We start from the raw sequence: 26,599 nt of genomic DNA, 5'->3' as shown, positions 1-26,599 counted from the left end.
CAGATGGTGACCAGCTTCGTCGCCTGACGTCGGCATTGCTTGAGTCGTCTTCGGAAAAGCCGGTGTCGAGGCTGCCGTCGTAGTACGCAACGACGCCGGCAGCGCGAGCCCTCAGCAGCATGTCACGCTCATCGGAGCTTAAATCGGTGAAATCGAGCCCGGCATCGCGAGCCAATGTGCCGTCAGTGTCGTCAACAAGGTCCATTGTGATGAGCGTCGATGATCATCATCATCATGTCGGCTCTGTCTTGGGCGCTAGAGGTACGCAGACACTTCAGATGCAATTTTCTCATAAAATAAGTATTTTCTTGGCACGAAACAACCGTTTTGAGGTTTCTGTAATCGTATTTTAACATTCCATGTTGACTTAATATTTGCCTTTAGTGTCCCTTTAAATAAATAAAGCAGCAGACACAGTCCTCTTCAAACTGAAGAAGCTTTTTATCCATATTTTCTACAGCTATCTGCGAGTAACACTGTTGAAGATCTATTGCAAGTGTGCTACAATGTACCTCCAACGGTTATGAAATGATAGACCGTGTGCCGTGCTTTGCAGGGGGTTTGGGAAAGTCGTCCTCCAATTTCGGTGTCTGAGGGTAGTTGTCACGGTAACCCTTTTCCGGTCTTGGCCGCTCAGTGTGGTGAACACGAGGCATTGAAAAGTACCCAAGGTGCGGCCGTTCAATGCCCAGTTGGTCAAGCATGCAGCCATCCAATGCGGCCTGGGTTTTCCGGCAGCTGCGAACAAACAAACAATCCATTTAAATTAGAACACGAACTTAGCACGGAAAGGAAACATAAGAAGGCTGGCTGAAAAAAGCAGCCACCGTTTTGAAAACCCAGCACTAGTGTTACATTTTGACTAAGGTAACATGTTGCCATACATACTGTTGTGAAATAGCCGGCACACAGACATCTGTTACACTGGAATGCTCCCATCTTGCTACGATGGTCTCTACAGGTTGTTATGCAAAGCCACCGATGTTGCTGGATTCAACAATTCGTTATGACCATGTAGCTAATCTATGTGGCTGACCTGTACGTTGTGTATGGTGGGTCTGTCATATTGTATGCTATTGTACACATTGTACAACTTAAGCCATACATCATGGCTACTTTTGCAATCGCTTCGCATGCACCAGGATGGTGCTCTCACCATGGACGTTAGTGTTGTGGGACAGTAGAGGAACAGATGCGTTTAGTCAGCTGGCAACGACTTCTATGGCAACGATGGCCTGAGATGGGCTCAAGCTTCATATCAGTCATGACTGCCACTGGTTCGCCTCAAACCCAACTAGGAACAATGCGTGGCAGCCACCATTGAAAACACCGTGGAAAAGAAGGGGCTGTTAAGTTAAAGGGGCCACGACACGGTCGTTTGACTGTTCTCAGTTTATCATTCAACTGGGAGTAGAGAGTCCAATAAGGTATGAAAAAAAAGCGGCTCTCCGCACACACTTAACTTGAAATTTCAATTTGAAATTGCTGCCTCTATACCCCTACCACCGACAGCGACCCACATTTTGGCATGGCTATGTGACATCAGGAAATCAGGGGCCACCGCTGTGTCATCCGCTTTGAAACTGTTCAAGACCACATCGGACGTTTTGCTCCGCACACTCTGGTGGCTAACAGTGCAGCAAGGGCATCGCTGTTGAATTATGCTCGTAATTCCTTTACTTGCCTGACAAAAAGCAGCAGCTGTGGTGTGTGGTAGTGCGCGAAGACAAAGTTTAAAGAATTGTGCGCGTGTGAACGTGAACATGGTGAGCGGAAGACGACGACGACAAAGAGCGTCAAGCACGAGGCGCTGCGGCCACAAGAAAAACAAACAAACAAACCAAGCGCCATCCAATTGGAAAGGACCACGGCGCTCACGGGGGCCAATGACCGATGCCCACAGAGCCAGAAGATAACCAATCCAAAAGTAACACATGGACCAGAGGGAAGAAAAACGAGGCACGCTGGCAGACAGGGGAGAGTTCCAGAAGCGGCACCAAGAGAAGGTCGGCCACCGGATCGGGGGTTCCAGACCCGAGCCACCAGGACTTCAACCGGCCGGGGCCTCCTGCCAACCCATTCCTGGGCGTCGCTACTCCATCCATTCGGGAACTGCTGCCCGAGGCCGGCGAGCGTCTGCGCCCGTGGGCAGAACGAGAGCTGTCGGGCTACGGGCCCGAGTTCCACAACCAGCTGCCCGGCCAGAACGCCGCCGCCGTCTGCTCGTGCTGCCGAGCCGCCTGCCTTCCTGGGCATTGCCACTCCACTCGGTCGTAGACTGCTACTTGAGACCGGCAAGCTCCAGCGTCTGTAGGCAGCGGTTGAGCTGTCGTGCTACGGGCCCGAGTTTGCGCCCAGCTGCCTGGCGAGAACGCCGCCTCGTTCTTCACGTGCCGCCAGCTGCCCGTGTCTCCTCCGCGAGCCGGAGCCGATGCGATCTGGCGCTCTACCCAGTCGTTGACCAGCCCGTCATCCCAGTTGGTGAGAGGAACGCCCTTCTTTTGTCGCCTTACCACCACCCTTCCACATCGAACTGTTACGCGCGCTGTCACCTATGACTAGCCCTAGCTCTGTGTGTTGTCTAACTTGGATTTTACTTGTGCCTTCCTTTCTATTCATTTCCTATGTTCTTCAATTAATTTCTCCTACTTGCCTTCATAACGTGTGTATTAAATGTCTCGTTCTGCTCTTTGAAACCAACGGCTTCGTCCTTTGATTCGGTTCTCTGCCTCAGAGACCTGCTTTGAAACAAAAACCTGCACATCACAGCAGCCAACCGCCGAGACATACATGCAAAAACAAGACAACCCATGGCAGCCAAGACGTATTTTCCGCTCCTGCAATCTTCCGGTGTTTACAGTACACAAAAGCACGGCATTCAAGATCGGCTCCTGTCACACGAGAGAGTGGCTTCTGGTGGTCATTTCGCCACCACTCAGTGCCATCAGACTGCTTTACGAGTCAACAGCGACATTAAAACACTCAGATACAAGTTTTCTATTGCACCAAATGCACTCAAACTTCGCCAGCTTGCTGTGGGACACGTAAGTCTTGCCGTGCAATGCATAATTCAAGATCTAAAATTTAGTGTTATGGCCCCTTTGAACGGTGGGACTCCCTCATTACCTGTATTTCTTAGAATACGGGAAGCATCTCATCAGCGGGGTGCGATATTAGCCCTTACGTACTAGGAAGGGAGGTAATGTGTTTGAGTATAGCAATAAACATCGCTGTTGTGACAATAGACCGATCCCACCGACCGATCTGGATGTAGCACTACCACCATCTTGGTTGTAGTCAACTGGTCAACCACACCACCGCAGTCCGCGCTCATTGAGTACTGCGCACGAGCTTCCCAGACATCGCTGCGACTCCACCACCGAGAAGCATTCGTCATGTATTTTAAGAAATTACATCGGCTGTTCATTGCAGCACGCGAGGCGAACGTTGAACTGCTGCTCTTTCATTTCAGTATTTACACGCTGATTATGCGTTGAGTATCGTATTTGTTCGAGCTTTGTATGTAGTACATGCTGATGTACGCGGTCGTTTTGCATTACTATTTTTGCACACGTGCATCTCGGTGACTGCAAGGTTATGTTTGCTTAGTGACGGACATAATAGGATTTGTATACCTGTTGGAGACAGGTCTGAAATGCTGCGCCGAAATTTTCGTGCCCTAATGACGCTTACCTACATGGGTTTCGCGCACGACTTGCAGACTTCGGTAACAGCGATATCAGAGTCCTTCCATGTTTTTCTGGTCACGAAACTCCGCCGTCACGCTATGGGAGAGGTTCATACGCTGCCCAAAGCTGCCGCGACGCGGCGCCACTGCGCACCGGAGGGCATCGTTCGCGTACCGAAACGCTTGCGCAGTGCGAGGCGAGCTGAGTGATCGGGTGCGTTCTGTGCATGTGCTGCGCTATTTTTCGAGTGCTGGACTGTTTAGTTGAAGTGGCGGGGTGGGACAACGATGCCGAACACGTGTTGCGTGCCGGGTTGCCGTTCCGGCTACAAGGGAACGACCGAAAAGGTGTCGTTGTTCCGTTTGCCTATTGACAAGGAGCAGCGCGAGAAATGGAAGCAGGCCATACCACGGCAGGAAGATGGCGGTTTTAACTTCGAATCGAAGTATACGCGTGTGTGCGCGAAACATTTCGACGCCTCCGACATCGTCTACAAGTGCCCACCAGCCAGCTAGTCGCTCTCCTCCAAATTGTGGAAGATCATTTGGAAGTGTACACAGTTGACAAAACTGCCTGTTCTGATGTGTACATGAATATTGTGGAGAATGTTTTGATGGACAGTCGTACTGCTACAGCTGCTGTCGGCTGCAAATCGCACTTCGCATGCACAACTGCAGAAGTAGTTCAGTTTTTTCTTAAGACCCGCTTGCATTTTTTCACAAGAGAAAAAAAAACAAGCAGATGCAAGCAAAGGGACGAGCTTCATGTCCAGCAGGGGGTGGTAGGAAACCAACCAGTTGAAGAGGTACCAGTTAAAGGGGCGCAGTAGGAATCACGATTATCGTGTAAAGGCGACCACTTATAAACAATTGCAATGCTGATGAAGGAGAACAAGGGTGTTGCAAGGTCTGATGAGGGCATTGATGATAAAACACATTTGTTTCATGATTTGTTGCAACCTCAATTTGTGTTATGCTAGTGTAGCGTAGTTCACATCACAACAATAGCGCCTTCACCACGACAATCTATGAAATGTATAACATTAGAATTCGTTTAAATGCAAATGTTAACAGAATAATATGCATTGTTTCATTTTCCATTGTCCTTTGGGCTATTGATGGGCTACAATTCTTCAATTGCATGTACTTTTAAGTATATAAGCAGCTATAAGTAAGGAGGTTATTAGCGCACTGTTGTTAGCTATATTTGCATTATGATTTGTTGAGCAAGTTGTGTGTGCATGATTAAGTAACAGCTGAAGAAGTGGAATGGTGGTATCTCTAACCAGCCATTTTTTTAAAATTGCTGTATTTGTGATGTGGCTACTTGTGTTCGTTTGAGAGTTGTTTTGCCATGTGTTATGAAATGCCTATGCTTTACACTTTCTTGTTTATAGAAACAATCTTATGCATTGTGCATTTATTGCTATTCGTTTGCTGGTGTTTGTTTCCTGCCCCTTAATACATACCTCTCACGTTTGATGTTTTTTCTTTATGCTTATTATATCATATTATTATATCTTTATGCTTATTATATCAGTGCTTTTAACAACTTCTTGCATTGTGAATGGTGGAACATTCATGACCGGACACCTCTTTGTGCTGTTTGTATTTCGCTCCACTTATTTTACATGATAAGTAAATGATCATGCTTGTATGTTGTTTTTTCACCAACACGTTTTATTTCTTTTCTTAATCGAATTATAAAGCAGTTTTCTTTAATTTTTCGACCATGATAAGAATATCAGGACCGGTGATTACAACATTTTAACATCCTGTAAATAGTTGCGCATTAAGAACCAAAATACCTAGTCTCATCGTTTCTGCGTCGAAACCACGAGCAGATTGAATAAGTGCTGGGCTTACTGACGCTTCTAAAAGACCGCTTGCTAAGGCAATTGCCTAATTACAATACAGCTAGTTTCAACTGTGCAGGTCCTAACACTTCACATTCGCCTTAATCCGTTGCTAAAAGCCGCACCGAAGACATTTAGTAGTGAATTTTGTCTTGCATTTATCCTACCTAAATCTCATTCAGAAATGGCATCGTTTTGCAGAGAAATCTGAAGCACACGGAGCAGCTCAATTTCCTTTTCATTGTCATTAAGTATTCTACAGAAGCATCCTTTTGCAATAACAATTTCACACTTTTGATCTCCGGATAAGATACTGCCCACAGTTTAACAGAAAGTGAACAGCTGTGCTCGGTAAACAATTTGGCGCTATGCGCAATGGAGAGTTGGCGCTTACTGACGGGTGAGCGGGGGTGCAACAGCCCATATGTTTGCATCTGGTGATAAGTGGGACCACTGGCGCTTTGTGCGAATGCGCGGTGTCTAATTTCAGGCAAATATTAAACAGCGGAGCCTACCGAAGTGTTGAGGCAAACGGCGATGACGAAGAAATATGGACCGAGACCGCCCGGCCGTGCACAGCGGACGCATTTCGACGGGGGCAAAATGCAAAACACCCGTTTATTTAAATTTAGGTGCATTTTAAAGGATCCCAGGTGGTCAAAATTAATCCTGAGTCCCCCACTACGGCGTGCCTCGTAATTGTATCGCGGTTCTGGCTCAAAATCCCAGATTTTTTTTTTTTTTTGGTCCGAGACCGCCGCAAGCTCCATGTTATAAGCGGCTTTTTTTTCGTCCCGGGCGCTCATATCATGGCAGAAGACGCAATCAGGCAGTTATTTAAGCATGTGGAATGTTAAAAATAGTTACGTGAAAGTAAACCGACGGTTGTGGAAGTTGAGAAAGCTAGAATACCGAGGCTGCCCCACACACAACCACAGCGGTAGCGGCGTTCGCATGCCCTCCCATGCACGGTTGCGCCTCTAGCGGCGGGCGCTGGCTCTATATGAAACTGAGGCGGCAGTTTCGTGACCAGAAAAGCATGGAAGGACTCTGGCGATATCTAGAATCTAGGCTAGTCAAGCTAGGCGGCATTTTTAACATAAAACGCCGATAGCCAATTATCGCCACGTCAGCGATAGCCAATCAATAGCTAATCAATAATCGATCAATTAATAAATTCCGGAAAATTCTGGTAATGACTTGGTAGTGCTTAGCCTAGCCCAAATATGTGGCCAATACCTTGCGATAGCCAATTATTAGCTAATCGATAATCGACAAATAATCAATAAATTCCGGGAAATCTAAGTACATGCGTGTTTTCGCATTTTGCCCCCATCGAAATGCGGCCGCTTTTCATCCCCGTGTTTTTTTCCGCGCTGTGTATTACCAGTACCCCCTATTAATCCCTTGGATCCACGTCTCTCGAAGCTTTCGCTCTTTAGAAAACACATAGAATCCGAAGCCTTTGTCCCTTGTGTGGTTGTTGTAGCACCCAGGAACGCAGCAGGTCAATTCTCCCGTCGCACGATGGCTCTACACAAACCATAAAAATTGCCAAAAATTGTTCGGAAACACGACGCACAGGCACTCCGGGCGGCTGGAGCGGTCGGATGACTACAAGTACCAGCATGCACCGCGGCAGCGGTGGCGTCGTGACACTGGCCGGTGGGACCGGTCTATTCCCACTGCCAATGACAATGTGAGTGGCGATGAAAATAAGGACAGGCTTATTGATTCTGTCTGCTGCCAACATGATGCTACTCACACTGCAGAAACAGAATGTGGTAGGAGAGCTATCAGTGAACGTAACAGCACACCCTTTTCCCCTTTGTTCTCGATGGCAGCCACCATGTATCTACCCTAGCTGGGTTCTCATTGAGACTACCTGACACGCATGCCAGAGCGCCTTTTTCATAGTGCTAACGATACTACTACTTGCACACCAGCCAACCTGTGAGCATTCAAATTCGTAAATATTACTCGCGAACTCGACAATACGAGATGGTGGGGGGGAGGCAGCAGGCATTTTCTTAAGTTTGCCCTGCGCGTACATATTTTGTGGGCTACATATGCACTTTATAATGATCGTTGACTTTTATGGGCAGCACAAGAGCAGCAGCAAACTTACATAAGGGGTTGACAAGTAACATGTTCCTTTTAGATCGCTTACTGTATCAGCAATTACACTGTTGCCGATCTCACCTGCTTAAGGAATTATTTTTAAAATAATCTTGCTCGAAGCAAGCATACTCTCTGGTTTATGTGGTGTCCTACACTGCCTCAAGAAGCCCGTGCAGGTATCACCTTATCTTTTTTTGCTCACATTTTTCGTAATCTCATGTGGCCCATTTTTCGAGTCTTACAACATTTTCGCGAACAGGATTTATTTTTCGTAAAAGCTGATGCAGTATTTGTAAAATCACGAAAGAAGCACAAATTCACAAAATTAATGAAAAAAATCGGGAGAGTTGGCACGTGCTAACCGCATAGCAGTCTAAAATGAATTTCAGGGCTACATTAGCTAATGGTTCTCACTATGCTATTAAAACGACACTGAAGAAGAATTCACTAAGCTAGGCAGTACTAGCAAATTAGTTTCCACAAAAGTGAACTTTTCTCTGTCTATGAGGGTAGGCTCAGCACGAAAGACTGGCAGCACCACTGCACTAAATTTCCTGCACCAGATTGCCAAGTTGTCATTTATTTTGAGATTTACTTGGTGCCTCGTTAATTGTTTATTGTGAAGAATTAACACCAGATTCTACAGGAACCAAGGACAACCTAACAAGTCTTGCAAACTCTTCTTACACAAGAACAGCCCAAATACAAAAAAAAAAAAAAAAAATTAGATCTGTTAGGGCAGATCGACGTCCCAGCTCTGAGCTTTCAACAAAAATTGAAAAGAGGGCAAGCCCAGCCATACATTTTCTCCACGAGAAACCCAATCGCTTTTCAAGAAAAAACTTTAAGGCATACTCTAGTGGTATACGTTGTAGTGCACCACAACTTCCAATTTCATTCCATGGTTATAGTCTCAACAACCACTTTCAGCTTTGTAAAACACAGTTCATGATTATCTATAACATCACTAAGCATACTGTTGCAATGATGGCCCAGACCAGAAAACCTCTGCTGACCTTTAAAGGGACTCTACCACTCAGAATGTGTCTTCGGATTCTGGAGGGAATTAGATACTGTGTGTCACATTGACGGAAACGAGCATGCTTTTTTTCTCCCCCCCCCCCCCCCCCAAATAAGGAATTTTTTTATCTGGATCAGGCAGTGGCGCACAATAACATGTGGCATCGCTTGACAGTGAAAAGGTGTAAACCAAACTTAGTGCGATCATGTGACCTAAAGCTTGCACGAAGAGAGTTATTTTGCTTAGATACATTGATGAATTGTATAAAGTTGTATTTTATGCACTTATGTTAACTTTTCTTTGCATCAGACAGTAATTTCTTGTTTTTAGTTAGCATGTGTTCAAAAGTGGTGCTGCCTTCGTGCAGACAGATTGGTGCATCAGTAGGTCCTCAAGAACGTCTTCTTGAAATGGTGACGTACAAAAGTGTGAGTCATGTTGTGGGAGTGGGTCTTTTTCAGGATGTCGAAAATGCATTGTGCTTTCATCGTAATATTTCTGCAGGCTTCCTTACCACAATGTATCTGCTAGACCATCACACAAAGGGCAGCAGCGTCAACTGAAAGACACAGACTGTGCCTGTAGAAAACACGTGAGGTTACAGCCGACGCCATAAAAATTTTTTTTTTTAAGTAAAAAGGAGAAGTAGAACGGACCACTCACGCAACCAATCATATGCTGAGGACAGCTATTAGGGACATCAGTATTCAACACAAACAAACCATTCCTTCAGAAGCCCTATGTGCTTCCAGTTTCTCACATTTAGGAGCATGGCATTGCCACTGTGTCCAGTAATCAGTGTTGTGAGCATTCATATACAATTTTAAGATTGAGAAATTTCGTTTTGAAAGTTTCTACTTGTTTTCCAAAGAAACCACTGTACGTACAGACCCTTTGAATGGTATGTTTTCTATTGCACTACAGAACAGGAGGTCCTTGAAAAATGGTAGACAGTCCTTTTACAGACCAACTGCTCCAATATTTCGATCTGTGTAAACAACCTAGTTTCATAGTGTAAATATAGAGCAAACTCCATGAAAATTTTACGTTTAATGTGTAAGTGACTGCGCCACGGAAGACTTGCAAAATTAAATACCAAACTGAAAAAAAAAAAAAAAAAAACAGCACAGCTTGCGTAGTACTACGCTGCGGCTAGAGAAACAGCGGAGCTGGTGATCACCTAGCTCATAGGTGACCGAGCTCATAGTAGAGTGATTGGTGGAGAACCAAAGCCAGTCACTGACTGTCACCGCTACTTGGGAGTAGAAGGGTTACACGCAGGCGTTACCCGCGATGGAGAAGAGATACGACTGGCAGCACAGCAAATAAGGATTTAATATGGACAAGATCGGGAAAAGCGTAAAGCACACAAAACTAAAGCTATAACTCCACAAAAAATGCTCACTCAATGTTAAATACAAACTCAAAAACAATTATACACTCTATCTCGGAGCCTAACTCCGTCTTAAGGTCTCTAAGTCAGTCTTAGCCCTGACTCATCAAAGTCTGGCCACCCTAGACTCGGCCTAACTGCGCCACAATGCATAAATGCGGGTTCTTACTGACCGTCGGCTTGAAGCTCTTCTCGTCGAGTCCACGTCGTATTCATTCGGAGTGTCGCTGGTGCCATAAGTGCCAACGACTCGCGGTTCCGTCGACCTGACCGAGTACGTGGCCTGTGGCCCGGTAGCCGCTGCTGACGTGTCAACTTGTCAGTTAGGCTTAACGAAGCATTCTTCACCCTCCGTCTGTCTGTGTGGCGACCCGGTGTCACGGTGATTAACGGTTGATCAGGCTTCTCCCTCGCGGATTACACGTCGGTTCGCGTGCCTCGAGCACTCGCGCGGTTTCGAACGGTCTGCAATCTTCTTCTACTTTGTTCTCGTATGCCACTGGCATCTGAGTCATGACACAGACGCTGCAGCTGTGGCCAAACTCGACGCCCAAGAATTCCCGCTGGAATCGGCCATCGGCGCCACTTGAAGATTGACGAACTCGACGTGGAAATTCTCTATGACTCGGTAGCCTGGATCACTTGCCCGACGCCGCTGGTCATTCAGTCGCCTACACTTGCTTTCCTGGGCTCAGAACTCAGGATCCTCGGCCATTCGTCGCTGTTTAGTAGCAGCGGCTTCGGCGTGATACTCCGGATTAGCACGCAATCGCCACATTCGTTCTCGGCTGGCGGCACGACGAGCTTCCGGCTGAGCGGCTTCTTCTTCGGGAGTCTTGAACTTCTTCAGCCGTCCCATGTTACATTTACTCAGTGTGGTCTACGAGAGTTGTGTGTGTCGCCGTCGCGGTGACATGATTTTTATAATCAGTGTGACGTCATGACCAAGCTTCACAAAGTGTTGTCATGACTAAGCAAAGCAATGACAGGGCTGTGCGAAGCTGGATAAGTGATTGCTAAGCTGTGCTATGCAACACGCAGTGACGTCATCGCTGACACGGCGGCGGAGAAGTGTTGGCGGAGCTAAGAGAAGCTAGGCGCAGCTGTGGCAGGTGGTTGCTAGGCAACGCGCAGTGACATCTTCGCTAGGCGAGTTATTGCGAACGCTACGCAGGGAAACGAAAAGATTAAACAACTTCGCTATTAAAATTGTAGCCCTTCCCCTGTCAAGGAAATGGGAGTAAGCGAAGCTTGTAGTGTGTTTCTTCGGTGTTCCTCAGAACGAACTGCACTGCAAGTACCACGTTGTGCTCGAACCACAACTGTCACACGCACTGCAGCTGGATCCGAAGTTCCGGTTGAGAAACTCACGTTGAAACCTGACCGTCGCACAGAGAAAGGTGGCGCTAGCATTGCCGAGTCGTGCACCACCGTTGTCGGGTTCCGGGAGGGCCAGACGACACTGACTTTTGGCCTCAACATTGCATTCCCGCAACTCGGGATCGGCGGCTCTTAGCTGACGTTAGGCCTCAACATCACGCTCCCTCAACTCGTAGCTCCAGACAGGCACTTACACGAACCTACACATATTACATCGCATGCACCCCACAGCCTACAGGGACGAATGCCTGTGGTGCAGGGCCACACCAACCCTATACCACATTACGTGGGAGTGCATGCTAAACAACATAGAACACCACGAAACGAACACCACGAGGGAGCAATGGGAGGCACTGCTGTCCAGCTCGGCCCTCGACAATCAGCTCAAGCTGATCCAGAGAGCAGAGAAGATGGCAAGAGCCAGCGGAGCCCTGGACTAAGGGCCCCGACCATTAGTGATGCCCCTTCGGGGCAAGACAAAACTCTGATTGTCTTCCTAATAAAGTTTATCTATCTATCTATCTAACTATCTATCTATCTATCCCTCAACTCGGGGATCCGGGGCTCTTCGCTGACGTTTCACCTGGGCTTTGGAAGTCCTCACGCTAGAATCGGCACGACGACATGTCTTTTCCAGAGCGTGTTCATTCTGACCGGATTTCCATGAAATTTCTCCACAATTAAATCTGCCCCTTACGTAGGACAATGAATGGCTCATACCCCCTAAGCAATGGCTCATACCCCCGTAAACGCGGCCTCCCCAGTACGACGACAGAAGAGAAGTGAAATTCTACATTGGAATGATTAGCTGCAACGCAGCCAGCTGTGGAAGCAGATGGAGCCGACTAACGCGGGAGCAGTGGCACAAGCACGTGCCGACCACCTGTGCAGCTCTGAGAGCAGCTGGGTTTTTTTAGCGTTACATCGCTGGCACAGGCTAGCATATTGAAGCTTCGCTTGAAAAAAAAAAAGTTTCCCTTACAGCTCCAGTTTCCCTCCCTGCCGACTCAAGAGTGAAACTCGAGATACAAAGGAACCATGTCCTCCCTCAGAAGGCAAAACGCTGACCTGATGAAGAGGAATGAAGGGCTCATGAAGCGTCTAGAAGAGCAAGAAAGACGTCAGAAGGAAAGGGACAGAAGAAGAGCTCAGGCCAGGGAACAAGCCCTGGAGAAGAAGCTCCAACAACTCATTGACCAACTGCAGAAACAGCAGCAACCGACCACAACACCAATGCCACCGAGGGAACATACTCTCGTGATAGAGGACCTCGAATTGAGAATAAAGCACAAGATAAATAAGGGTCGAACGGAAGACAAGGCCGAACTGAGAAATCAATTCCGAGTCGAACTGGCTCAGGCCGTCGACACCATAAGCAAATCTGTGGCAGCCACCGTCCAAGCAGCCGCACAAACGCTCTGTCAGGAGATCACCCAGATGGGCAACGATCTCGGCCAACGCATTTCCGTCCTAGAAAAGGACAAAGAGCAGGCAATAAAAAAGCCAAAATACCCCATCAGAGAAGCCGAGGCTCTGGGAAGCCAAGATGGCGAGTAAGATAGTTGTAACAGTGAGAATATGTCGTGTTTTATGTGCTTATGATTTGAGGCACACCGTAGGAGGGCTCCGGAAACTTTGACAATCTGGTGTTCTTTAACGTGCACTGACATCGCACAGTACACGGGCCTCTAGCATTTCGCCTGTCGAAATGCGACCGCCGCGGCCGGGATCGAACCAGTGACCTTCGGTCAACAGCCGAGCACCGTAACCACTGGACCACCGCGCTGGACTGGCTACGCTCGTAAAGACTCCACACTGGACCAAATGGACGTGTTCCTTAAAGGACCAAGTCGTAATGCTGTCTCTGGGCGACTGTGTAAGACACAGTGAAAAATATTACTCGGATAGCAAGAGAGAAGAATTGGAAACACATACCGACCCCTGTAAATATGTATCCCCTTCTCGCGGTGCCAAACCAGGATGTTTCTTCATGCCCTAAAGCGTCGTAGGTGCATCAAACTTAGCTGCTGGCACTTCGCTAAATTCACTGTTTTATGTGCGACAAGCTAGCGTTAACAAAAGGTTGTATTCATCACACATTTTTTTAAGCGTGATCAACGACTGCTAATTGCTTCGAATGGTTGAGACAGCAATCGACAGTACATTTTGCTGCGGTAATACTATGGCTAATAAGTTATATTTGTCTAAAAAGGTAAGCATTACTTGAACAAACAGAACTGACTTCGGTCTTATTTCAACACGACTTCACTGTCATAAGTTTAAATGCACGATTTCACATGTCCGCATGCGAAGGCATCCTCCTATCGCGAACCTTCGAGGTGGTGAATTGAACATAATCAACAGATATTTATGGCTGTATCGTCAAAATCTCATATTTGTTCGGCGTTTTTATCTTTTTGCGCTCGTTATAGCGTGAAGGCTCAGTTTTTTTATTTATTTCGAGCGGCGTTCGCGGCCCCGAAGAGACCATACATGATACCTTGCACCGGCCACAGGTACTGTGGCGCCATCTTGGGCTCTCTGCATAAAACGCAGACCGAAGTTCTCCCTTCCCGGAGGCGCCGTTGGTCCACCTAAAATACTTCAAACACCGTGCTCTGGGCAGTGATCATCACATCATCCAGACTGAAATCACGCACCACAAAATCCCCGTGAGATTAGGTCAGGCCAAAATTACAGACTGGCCCGCTTCCCGGAAAGATAAACACCCCAGAAGCCTCGAGGACATCAAGGAGTGGACCAAGAACGTGATGAACTTGGTTACCAAGTACACAAAGACCATCCAACTCACTGAATCCCGAAGTTGACCCACACCTACTTCACCGCTGAGAGGCCAGACGAGGTCTTTTGGAGAGATGGAAGAAGAGGAAGAGAAATCGCAAAGATCCACATTGCCGCAGTCTCGCGACAGGCCGAGGAGTATGCTGAAAAACTCGGATGCCAGAACTGGAATCAAGTGTGCGACCAATTACAGAGAACCCTAAGCAACCGAAAGGCCTGGGCCATTTTAAAAACCCTCCTGGCCAAAAAGGAATAAAAAACTGTCACCAGGCAACACATACAAAGACTTATACACAACTTCCAGGGCACCGAGGAAGAAGTGCTAGAAGTGATCACCGAGAAATACCTTGGAGAAGGCACAGCCCGTCATTCACCCAGAGTACGAAGGGGAACCCAATTCGGATCAAGCCCAACCTTTCACCAAGTCGGAGATCGTGGCAGCCTTAAGAAACCTCACGAGAAACACGATGCCCGGCTGGGGCAAAATTAACAAGACCCTCCGTAACCTGGACGCCGGGGCAACGGAGAGCTTACTAAAGTACATCAATGAAACCTGGGAGACCGGCAGTATACCGGCTTCCTGGAAACACGCGGATGTAACGATGATCCCGAAACCTGGCAAGCCCAACAAGCTACAGAACCTGTGCCCTATCTCCCTCACGTCGTGCGCGGGGAAACTCTTCGAGCACATTGTCCACAATCGACTCTCGCCCTACCTGGATGAAGGGGGGCACCTACAAACACTATGTTCGGTTTCTGGCCTACCCTCTCCACCCAGGACATCCTACTTCAGCTAAATGAAGAAGTAATCGACGGCCTCAGCACACGCCACAAGAGTGCCATCCTAGCGCTCGATGTGAAGGGGGCATTCGACATCTCACACAAAGCAGTGCTAAACAGCCTACAACATACCAACTGCGGACAGCTGACGTACAACTATGTCCGCGACTTCCTGACGGGTAGAATGGCGACCATAGGCGTGGGGAACCTCAGGACCGACAAGATCCAAAAAATTAAATTAAATTATGGGGTTTTATGTGCCAAAGCCACGATCTGATTATCAGGCATGCCGTGGTAGGGGACTCCGGAAATTTGGACCACCTGGGGTTCTTTTAACGTGCACCTAAAGCTAAGCTCACGGGTGTTTTCGCATTTCGCCCCCAACGAAATCCGGCTGCCATGGCCGGGATTCGATCCCGCGACCTCGTGTTCACCAGCCCAACACCATAGCCACTGAGCAACCACGGCTGGTTCCGACAAGATCCAAATACCGCAGAAAGGAATCCCCCGGGGGTCGGTGATATCCCCTTTGCTGTTCAATGTAGCGATAAGGGGATTGCGAACCTCTTGGAGAACTTCAGGGGTATCCATCACGCAATGTACGCAGACAACCTGACTGTGTGGACGTGCACGGGATCGGCGGGCGAACAACAAGACGCCGTACAGGAAGCCATCGTGAGGACCGAGCGTTATCTACACCGCTGCGGCCTTTCATGCGCCCCGGAAAAGTTGGAGCTCCTAATCCTCAAAAAGAGGACGAGAGGGCGGCCGCCCAAGGAGACACCGGACCCAACATTGACCCTGCACGGAGCCAACATGCCCAAGGTGGACGTACTCCGTCTCCTGGGCCTCACTTTCCAGAAGGACGGTGCCGGTCTCGCCGCCATTAAAAAGCTGCAAGCGACAGTTACCAAAGTCACGCACTTGGTGCGAAGAGTGAGTAACAGAAAGTTGTGAGAAACTTTCATTGTTGTCTGAAACAATGCTATCATATGCCCGTAAGAAAATCTGAAACGTGCCGTGCACCCAACATTTTAGCCAGAGGCTGCTACACATCTAGCTTTACTATGAATTTCAAAGTGAAAATGAATGAAAAATGAATTTCACACCGCCCACGGTACATGTGGCGCCATCTGACAGCTAGAAATCAAAACACTTTCATGACTCTATGGCCTCCGGATGGTGTGCACGTGCACAATCTCAGATACCTTGTACTCAGTGGGAAATGGGATAAAGTAAAGGCTCATTTTACCATCTATTTCTTATTGTGACGGAGAAGAACAAGTAGCAAGAGTGAATTCCGATCAAAGTGGGCAGACTAGTTGCTGTCATGTTGTTACGGAAACATGTAATGGGCGGGCTGCCATGCAAACTTCCAGATGACAAGCATAATGCCGCATCCATGTAATGTCTTGGGATGCTGTCAGCTTTGTCTTCACTTGGTTTCTGGTTGCGCTGTCGTGTTTTATGCAATATACCATAGCACCAGCAGCCGTTTGATTCACCGACGGCCATAATGGGTGGTGATGACATATGCAGCATCACACCTCGTCGCTTGTGGTGGGGAATTTTATTTGTGCGAAAGGAATGTTGACCCTCCAGACGCTATTTTCTCTTAAAATAAGTGTTTTCTTGGCATGAAACATGCGCTACGGGTTTTCTGGAATGGTATATTAACAGTTCACATTGACATAATGTTTGCCTTTAGTGTCCCTTTAAAGACTTTTTTTATAACACCCAAGGAAGGTTATATATGCATTAGGCAGCAGGCTCCAAAAATAAAGCGCAGAAACCTAACCTTGGCGTGATGAGACGCATGAACATTTGTGAAATTTCAGAGAGAATCATATTCATCCGTGGCACAAAGTTGACAAATTATGCACATTGCTGACACTCTCCCTTCTGAAAATAGTTTCGTTGATTCATTTTCTCGATGTCGGATATTTCCTGTAACAGGGGTGCTGCTGACCAAAGTCATCTTGAATCAATTTTTAGTGCAAGTAAAATTGCATTTTGGAGCAGCTTGGAGCAGATTAAATTTCATTTTGGAGCAATATGGAGCAGATCAAACTTAATTCTGAAGCAGTCTGGAGCAAGCCAATCTTAATTTTGGTGGGATAATGGAAAATAGAATATGACAGCGCACTTCGAAACCACAACGAAACACAGAATAAACCAACACGAATCGTGTAGTAGAAGCGCGCTTTGCAGCTATAGTGTATTGGAATATGGAACAGTGGGTCGAGCGGCGGCACGGCACATGCTTTCCTGTAAAATCGAAAACATTGGTGGCACTACGATTGAACTACATATTCCCGCGCCGACGCTCATGATGATAGCGGAAAATGTTCTCAAATTATGCGGTCTGATGAACGCGGTACCACAAATTTCTGGGTCACCATACGTCAACGCAGACACAGAAAGCCGCAATAAACCCTGGACTGGTATAACGTAAAACTATTACAATCTGTTTTCATTTCGATAGCAATTATATGGACACTCCAGGCGCATTTCTGCCGTTTTTGTAGCCGTGATATTCCATATAAAGTCCAGGGGTGATAGCATTGTCGACGTGTACCGTATGCTGTATGTGGGAGTGAAAGCTTGCTGCATTGAAAGCTTGCCGTCGGCATTGAGCCGGCTATGACGGCTCAATTTCATGCGTGCAAGGGAGAAAGCAGGCAGTCGTGTCTTCCATCGTGCGCAAGGCACCAGGGGGAGGGGAGGAATGGGAGTTCTACTCCAGCAGCTGCTGTGTATGGTGCAGCTGATAGCTTCGTGTGTGCTAAGTTTTCGCCGATTAGTTCACGTTGAAGCGAGAGGCTGCACGAAGGTCGATTCGCTCGCTGCTGCTGCCGCGCTTCCTCACTCCAGTGTTTTGACAGCGAGTTTCCACGGCCATCGAGTGAGATGTGTTCATGTTTGCTTGTGTGTGCGTGTCACCATGCTTGTTAATTTAGTTAGTAAGCGAATGCTTACAAGTTTATACGGCCGATAAAACTACTATCCTTATTTCGTAGAGCTATCTACTAATTTGCTATCGCAATCAATGCTTCGCCTGTCGAGTGAAACTGTGACATTTTATTCCAAATCTGCTGTTAGCCCTTTGTGATAAATCAAAATGGCTGAGGCCTCGCCCACATGGGCATAAAAACAGATTGGAATAGTTTTACATTATACCAGCCCTGGGGACAGAGGCCCCCGCCCACTGAACCCGCAGCAGTGCGCGCCTCCCTACTATATAGTTCCATCGCAGTGGCCGCAGCCTACTTTTCGTTGTTTTGCGCCTCAGCTAGCGAGCGCTGCTCCAGTCGGCCCCCTCAACTGTATTCTAGTACACTAAACACAGCCGCCCTGGCCGTTCCGGCAGCAGTGACAACAGTCACGAGTTTCCGCATGCGTGCCGGCCACTTGCCGGAAGTGCCGAAAAGTCCAGTGTTATAAGCACGATAATTACAAGAAACTGTGTGGCGCAATTTCGGTCAATTTTCTGTGTTTGGAACAGTTTGGTGCAGGAATTTGCGTCTGTATCAAAGTGGTGCAATCGGGGCAGGAGTCTTACCCCTGCCTGTAAAACATTACGGTTCGTACAGGAATTGTTGAACCAAAAAGGGTTAAAGGTCCACTGCAGCAAAACTTCTGACTGCATAAAAAGCCCAGTTTTGAATACTGTAAGACAGAACCGTCTCCGTGCAAAATTTTACCTTAGTAGATGCATCACGAAAAGCAAGCAAGGATAGAGAATTTTGATACGGAAACTGAAGAAAATTAGGGCAGAACCCCATCTCTGCGATCAATGTCGATGTTAATGAGATCATAGGATTGAAGCAATGTAGCGACACACTGTATTTCCACCGCCGAATCACTTCATGTACAAGGCATGTATGCAGTCGAGTTCCTCTCTCGCGCTGCCCAATGAACAGTGCTGTGCTAGATAGCAGAGCACAATTGCTGTGCCATCTTTGATGAGCCGCACACACCCAGCGATACATACCCAGTGACTCAACAAGCTGGCGTGAAAAAGATTCACTGAAGAGTGCCACATACCCAGCGACCCAAGTTGGTCCAACGGTTAGTTTTGAACCCTGCTCCCTCGGCACAGCAGCCCAATGCTGTACTGCCATGAACTACCCGTGACCCAAGTTGGCGGGAAAATGGTTGGAAACCCAGCCCGACCGATAGTCAGTTGGTCCCTTCAAAGCACGCGAAGTTACCAAAGAATGCTAATCGCATACAAAAAATGCCGCCACCATTGATGTCGCAGAATTCTGCAATGATGCCGAACCTGGAATGTCGAAAATCAATGCAACGCTTGCACAGGGCCTCTTAGATCTGGCACTGGCTGTTACGTGCTGAACATTTCAGAGGCCAAGTACTGGGCTCTGTTTCACACCTGCTAATCACAAGGTACTCGCATCATTTGCTTAGTTGCTGTGTAACGACTGTTAATTTAAAGAAAGAGCTTGATAATTTCAAACATTTGTAATTAGGTTCTGGGGTTTCGTGTGCTAGAACAAAGATCTGCTTATGGGGCACACCGTAGTAGGGGGACTCCGGATTAACTTTTACCCCTTAAGCTTCTTTAACGAGCGTTTTTACATTTCTCTCCCCATCGAAATGCAGTCGAGACTGAACCAGTGGTGTCGAGCTCAGCAACGCAATGCCATTGCCACTGAGCTATTGCAGCCCTGCAGCTTTGCTTCAACAGTAAACTCTACTCATTTATAACCAATTCATCCCAAATTCACTGCAGTTGGCATTTAAGCATGCATCTACCGAGGAACTTACTGGTGGTAGTGCATGTCACTGCTGCTCCACTCGAGGCAGTGTGCATAGTCGTCATACTGCTGTCGGCAGGCTTTCTTCGCCTTGCGGAAGAACTCGAGGGCGCACTTGGTCACTTCCCTGCCTTCAGCGAGACACTTGCGTGGATCCCTCTCCTCTTTCCGGCAAAGCATAAACTCCTGAAGGAAAAAAAGAAATGATGCAGCACAGACAAAAGTCAGTGTGATCGATTCAACAAGATGTGTGTTCGGACAAGTTTGTGAATTGCATGTGTATAAGTACCGATATGACATTTATGGCTTTCGTTTGCGTTTTTGCTTTAAATAAAAGTCCTCAGCCTCTAAACTTTAGAAAAACTACTCGCAAGCCCTGCAGCCGCCCAAATAAATTACCCTATGATAGCTTTTCTACTAACGACTTTCGGCTTCCTTCCTGGAAGCTGTATAAGTCGTGATGCAGAAGGTAGTCACATGGAAGCAGGACAGTGCAATATTCTGGCTCTCTCTGTGTTGTCTGCTATGCTGCTATTGATTGTATGGCCCGATGTAGCAGCATAACAGACGACCGAACGAACTGAAGCGAGAGCCAAAACATCACAATCTTCTGCTCCCCCATGACCATCTTCTGCATGATGACTTATACATCTGCCAGGGACGAAACCGAAAGTGGTTTGTAGAAAAGCGGTCATAGAATTTATAAATTGTTTAGGCCACAACTAGACTTGCAAGTAGCTATTCTAAGGTGTCGAGGTAAAACCTTATTCCACTTCAGGCAGCAGGGAGCCTGCAACCTTGCATAAAAGTTTGTTCACTCTCTCCTGCAGCTTTCGAGGCTCCCTCTATTATGCCACGATAATATATGACATCATGATATGTGTGACAGTTCAAAGACAACAGCCATTGGGCGATTTACTCATGAGTTAAGTTTAAGTGAAAGCTCATGCAGACATGTGCATGCCTCCACTGTTCTAGCATACTGGAAAGTGGTGGTTGTTAACACGTCCCACCCATCCAGTCACTAATCCTTTCTTGCTCACTGGCATGTTTGCCAGACAAGTTACCTTAACAGGTTACCATAAGTGCACATCAGAAAAAAATAATAAGTACAAAAGAAAACAGACAGGACATTCGCACTGGTGATGTCCCAGATTGAGGGAGGAATGAAAAAAAAAAGCATTGCATTTTTATATATCTCTCTGTTAGGAGATTCCCAAAAATTTATGCGAGAATATATTCATTGAAAGGCATCACACTCATTCCAGTGTGTTCTCAAGTTTAAACAACAGGTATTGGAAGGCCCTTTTAAAAATAAGGGGAGAGAAAAAAGAAGAAAAAAACACTGACAAGACAGATGACAGCACAAGTACTCAACTACCAAGTGAAATTGCTAGTTAGTAAAGAGCGGTGGATGAGAAATACGCAAATGTATATAAATATATTTAAATATAAATGCGCATATATGCAGAAGAAACGGTGCCACAAGCTGTTTAAAATCAAAACTCGGCCAGCTTTTTATCAGAAAGAACTCATTGCATATGTATTTTAAGCCAACCTATGCTCGTCCTTGTTCAAATTGACCAACGTTATCACTAATACAATTAGTATCCCTCTACCTAACGAAAAAACAAAATTGTAATGCCTTGAAAGCCTGTAACTAATGGTTCTCCTGCTTCTTTCTAATACTATAACTACATGGAAACAATGGAGCGTAGTCGCAGCTCTCGCAGTGCACGGGCAGATGTGCATACTTCTTATTTTTCAGTGACACAGATGTTATTGGCCCGTTGTTCTTGCATCTACTGATCTGCCATAAGCACCACTTCCAACATGATAGAGGTATGTTGTAACTAGCTTCCTTTCTCACTCCACAAGCTCATTTTTTGAAGACAAGGTCTTCTTAGCTGACTTCACACAGGGTTCGCATATCTGGTTATCTTGCAACAGATAACCAGGAAAAAAATCCAGGAAAAAAATGGTCGGTTAGGTGACTTGTACATGTTGTACGAACATGAAAATGGTATCAAATGATCCTCTCCATCCTGAGAACATATAGCAACAGTCAGCAGCTAAGGATATGATAAAATGAGAAAGTGATTATAATTAGCCGTAAATGGGGTGGGATGTGAGTTCCTGTGCCACTGTCGCCCTCTTATGAATGCTGCGTGATGGACTAGTAGTGGTTAACGCATAGGCTTCCGGCTACAGATTGCCGCAGGGGCCTCGAGTTCGATTCCCAGTGGTAGTGGGCTAAGTTTTGCTCATCTTCGCTGCATGGTGACGGTGAAGTTGGAGATGAGGATTGGATTGCTAATCCATTGGGCTACGGCCACGTGGGTTTGGATTACACCCTTGTCCCCAATTGTTTAATAAGCCAAGAACTGAAGAGCGACCTAAGCTCAATTCCAGAAATTCTGCTTGCTTGATGTCTCGTGACCTTGTTATATGGGCCACACCTCTGTCACTGGCGTCCCTTGGTCACCGTCACACCTGACGTCACAGATATTGCACTGTGTTACAGAGGTGGCCTGACGATGATGCAATTTTAACAGTGGCCTGTTGATGACGTCACAATGAAACGAATGGGCACAGCAAACTCTGTTTCGTGCTCTCAACTGTTGTCACAGTAAATGATTGCTTTTCCGTGAGGTGCCACCTGAGGTTGCATACATGATCTCCAGAGTATCACTTAGAATTTCATTAAAGTCTCACATTAGGTCATTTAACATTGACTGTAAGTATAAGTCAGCATGTTAACTGATCTGAAGCAGTCATCTTTTGCTTTGTTTATGCAAACGCTTCTGCCAAATTCAGCTCCCCACCCTTCGTTTTTCCTGTGCAAAATTAAGTCTCAAATAAAACTTAAATTCGGTTTGGCTTATGGCTTGGATTCCCGCTTAGCTCCGCACAAGCCATCAGTTGAGTACGATTTGATGAGTTTTGTGCTTCTTAATGTGATTCACGTGAATCTAATCTGATTCACATGAATCTAGCTGCGTTTTCCCGTGTAGTAAATAATATTTATTTGCACATAACAGGATAACCGTGGACGGCGTCCGAGCTGTGAGAAAGGTACCCGTACGCAAGTGCGCCTGCCAGCCAGTCAATATGTTGATACATCCATATTGCAGTGTTTCTTGTGGATACTCTGTACTTGTGGACGATGCGCGCGGGCGCCCCGACGAAGAATACGAACTGCTCCTTGCTCTCGAGCTGTCGGCTGAGCTGGTCATGCGCTGCAGTTGTCTTTTGCAAATATACTTTGCAAATAGTCTCCAGCGCTTTATCCTTCGTTCGCATAACAATATTAACGCTGCAAAGCAGTTTAAGGGCCCATTCACACTTGCGACTAGGCGAGGTCGCGCGACCAAGTTGGTCGCAAAGCGACCATTCGCAAGTAGTCGCTCACTGCTAGATTTTCCAGTCGCGCGACCACAGTCGCAGAACAGATGAACCAATCAGATGCGAAGGAACAGGACGTCCGTATACGCTGACGCTTATTTTACGCGGCGATGACATTTCAAGCAGACGTGAACGGCATATCGTGATACATTTCGGTTTAGCGACTCGTCGGTCGCATTTGTAAGTGTGAACATCGTTCGTCTTGAGTAGTTTTCTGGTCGCCAGTCGCAATTGGTCGCGCGACCTAGCCTAGTCGCAAGTGTGAATGGGCCCTAAGGGGTGCGACTAATCAAGCAAACGATTCGAAAAACTGCGCATGTAGGGAGTAAAGTGCCGTAACGTGCACTCTGCTGGTCAAGTAGCCTCGCGGAACATGTGGCACTGAATTTGGCGTTGCCGTACGTTTAGAAACAAATATCTTCATTAGCTAGAGACGATATAAATAATGCTCGCAGGCTTTGCAAGATATGCCGAGCGAAGTTTAATTGAGCGGTCGCCCCAATGCTTGGTTTCGTAGTACGAGGCTGTCGCTTCGCTTTCTGAACGGCGACCCTCCAAATACTGCCTGCGGATAACATTAGGAGATAATTTGACCACGTTGTCCAGGCGAAACCCCGCTTGCTTTTGCTGCGCCCTGCCTTATGCGGTGACAAGCACTCATCGCTGGACCATCCTACAAGAGCTTGAGATAAATTCAATATGCCGGTTTCGGCCTTTACAGAGCGGAAGGTCACATTAGGCAATTTCGACTTCTTCGAAGTGATCTAGCCAACGTATGTGCATTCCACGGCAATAGTTGCAAAGTTTCAACATTACATACAATTCGGTTTATATAAAAGCTTTCATTGGACGCCTATTATTATGAAAATTTGAGTGATTGAAGAGCGCATACGGCCGTTGCTTCCATACTACCTTGCTTGGCTCTTCGCAGTATTTTCCAAAATAGTAAGCTCCCGCACGTAGTGCGGGCGTCGAGATGTTGACTTCTTCAACATTTAACTCGTTATCACTTGGAAATTGGTATCCATCAGTGAAAGGCATCCCGAAGACAGCACAGCAACAGAACTTGAGCACAGAGAAACCACAAAATCTTGCCCCCGTGCACAGCGAACCTTCACCGACCACCTAGACTGAGCTATCAAGCAGCTGTAACAACTAATGGCAGTCACATTGATGTTTCCAATCGCGCTTAGTATGGTGACTAGCGCCTCGCCGTAACTGTCGCTATTTTATTTTGCATTAAAATTAATTTAAATAAAATCAATACACCTGCAAGTTAACATTTTTGTTATATTGTTCATTCATTAAATAAATAGCTTGCAAAGGCTAATGGTTTAAGAACAAGTGCCCCAGTGCAATACAAATTTTAGCTAAGCATCCAACTAAAAAGTTTCTTTTTAAACGTAGACCAAAAGGCGTTGAAGTGTTTAATAAACTACAAGCTTTAGTTGAAGAAGCTTGAGCAAGTAAATAATAAAACGGCGTCATTTGCAAATAACAAAACAAAGAAACAATATTTCGGGACGCCATTTTGGACGTTTTCGATCAGCAGCGACCTCTACTCCGATTCTCGCACTTGTTTAGGTCGAGAGTGTCAATGTTGGTGTTATCATGGCGACAAACGACGATGAGCCAATGCATTTGTATGAAGTGTTTCAAAATTGTTTCAATAAGATAGCGAATAAACAGCCAGGTGAGTAGGCCAATGCTCTTTGTTCCTATCGCGCGGCTAACGGTTTCACGCGATCGCCGCGCAGAGCCGCACGGATGGTGCATGCACGGAAGACGCTCTCTGCGGACAAAAGCATCACCAGTGAGGCTTAACGAACGTATTAGCCGAGGAAAAACCGTTAATTGGCGATGGAAAACGTCGCGGACCGTTGCGTTAGTTAGCGTTTTATCTCAGAATGCAAACGTGAGCTCGAGAGCGGGTCATCCGGTGACGTTGTCTTGGAAGAGACGCGCTCAGGTCGGAGCTTCGTGTGTCCGATGTTCAACGCCGCTTGGAGGAGACAGCGGATAGCGAAACTTTTTTTTTTTTTTTTTTCCTTCGCGCCGATCTTTCTCATCGGCTTGTGTTATTATACCGACCTAACCCAAAAACGCTTTAGTCTGCGTCATGTCGGCTTTAACGTAGTAATTTATGGCATGCTTAACACGTAGACGGGTGTGTTTGCAGTAATGCTTTCTTGTTTACACTTGACAGTCGGTAGACTTTCTTCTGATCTCGCCGTCCAGCTTTGACCGCGGGTAGACTTTCGCGACTTCTTAGTGCTCGCCAAGCTATTTCGTGGTTGTTAAAATTTCCTCGCAAGAGCGCATGATGTCCTCTTGTCAATAAACTGCTACGTCTGCGATCGCTTTCTCGGCGCACCGCGTGCTTGCTTGGCTTACAACAGCTTGCGCTCGCGCGCATTTTTACACTCCTTGTGAGTGCACGCTAATTTTGTCAGTTAATAAAGACGTACGACGTATTTTCTTTTGCGAATTCCTCGCATGATCGTCTTTAGTGCACCTTGGCGTCTTTATCGACCATTTGGAGAACCGCTACCAATATACGATGGGAACTTCTTGCCGTTTCAGAAAAAAGTCGAGAAATGCCTTATGGAATGCCTTACTCCAGTCAAGGGGAAGATGCACTACAACCTGTAAGTATTCACTTTCGCTTTGCCTTCTATATCGTGTTGTAACTTCAGTACGGGCTTCTTGCGTTCTGCGATTGTAAAAATGCACAGATGAATTTATGTTCCCTCCGTACATGAAGCAGACACATAAATTTACCTATGTATCGACGTCCAAAATATTAGGCACTACTTTCTTGAAACGACACTGACAACCTTGTACAACGTCAGGTGAATCCAGTTATAACGGCACTCCTATGTAAACTCTGGGAGATTACATGTTGCTGTGGGAGTTGTTGAAGCTTCTGGTCAGGAGAAAACGAAAAGCTTCAGGAGTAACCTTAGTGTGTAAATTTCCACGCTGTTAATTCATTTATGGATTAATTTTTAGTTTTACATTAGGAAAGAAGTTAGTTCAGCATCGTACCTTCCTTTAGGAGTTCGTAAAGCGAATTCTTCCTAGCAGCTGTGCTGTTTTACTTTGTTGTGACACTTCCCACGAGACAACAGCAGCTCCTACTACGCTAGGAAATATAGTGAGTGAACTGCGGCTGTTATCATAGAGAGATAGCCGCCAGGGGCATAGTGCATTTCGCATGCCTGTTTGGAATACAGCTTCCTCCTCTCTGTGGTATAGATGCTCTCTGTGACAGACAACAGCCAAATTTTGTCTCTAGTGAATGCTTCTGGCACGTGAAATTTTCAGGAAATGACGGAATGCATGTCTCTTTTTTTGTGTGGTAAAACGAAACAT

General features: G+C 46.6%; 2 protein-coding genes across 7 annotated transcripts in view; one reads left to right on the top strand and one right to left on the bottom strand.

Annotated features, from left to right (window-relative positions):
- Positions 1 to 422: 422 nt before the first annotated feature.
- On the bottom strand, positions 423 to 24,362 carry LOC119455398 (NADH dehydrogenase [ubiquinone] 1 alpha subcomplex subunit 8). 2 transcript variants are annotated; one of them, XM_037716805.2, is made up of 3 exons: positions 24,137 to 24,362; positions 19,830 to 20,005; positions 423 to 738 (listed from the first exon to the last, which is right to left on the bottom strand). In XM_037716805.2, the coding sequence occupies exons 1-3, from the start codon at positions 24,263 to 24,265 to the stop codon at positions 522 to 524; spliced, it is 522 nt and encodes a 173-aa protein (XP_037572733.1). In that variant the 5' UTR covers positions 24,266 to 24,362; the 3' UTR covers positions 423 to 521. The 2 variants fall into 2 exon arrangements, with proteins under 2 accessions (XP_037572733.1, XP_049524707.1); XM_049668750.1 differs by having other exon boundaries at positions 24,117 to 24,250.
- A 422-nt stretch (positions 24,363 to 24,784) lies between these two features.
- LOC119455397 (transcription factor 12) overlaps positions 24,785 to 26,599 on the top strand; it is a 157,707-nt gene continuing 155,892 nt past the window's right edge. For 4 of the 5 annotated variants that reach the window (XM_049668745.1, XM_049668746.1, XM_049668747.1 and 1 more), the window contains exons 1-2: positions 24,785 to 24,917; positions 25,808 to 25,872. In XM_049668745.1, coding sequence (XP_049524702.1) covers positions 24,836 to 24,917; positions 25,808 to 25,872 — 147 coding nt within the window. In that variant the 5' untranslated portion in view covers positions 24,785 to 24,835. The remainder of the gene's footprint in view (positions 24,918 to 25,807; positions 25,873 to 26,599) is intronic. The other variant, XM_049668748.1, reaches the window with a different exon arrangement.

This window comes from Dermacentor silvarum, chromosome 6 (genome assembly GCF_013339745.2).
Source record: "Dermacentor silvarum isolate Dsil-2018 chromosome 6, BIME_Dsil_1.4, whole genome shotgun sequence".
NCBI lineage: Eukaryota > Metazoa > Arthropoda > Arachnida > Ixodida > Ixodidae > Dermacentor > Dermacentor silvarum.
Note: the sequence above shows the minus strand (reverse complement) of the source record. Positions and strands in the feature narration are given on the sequence as shown.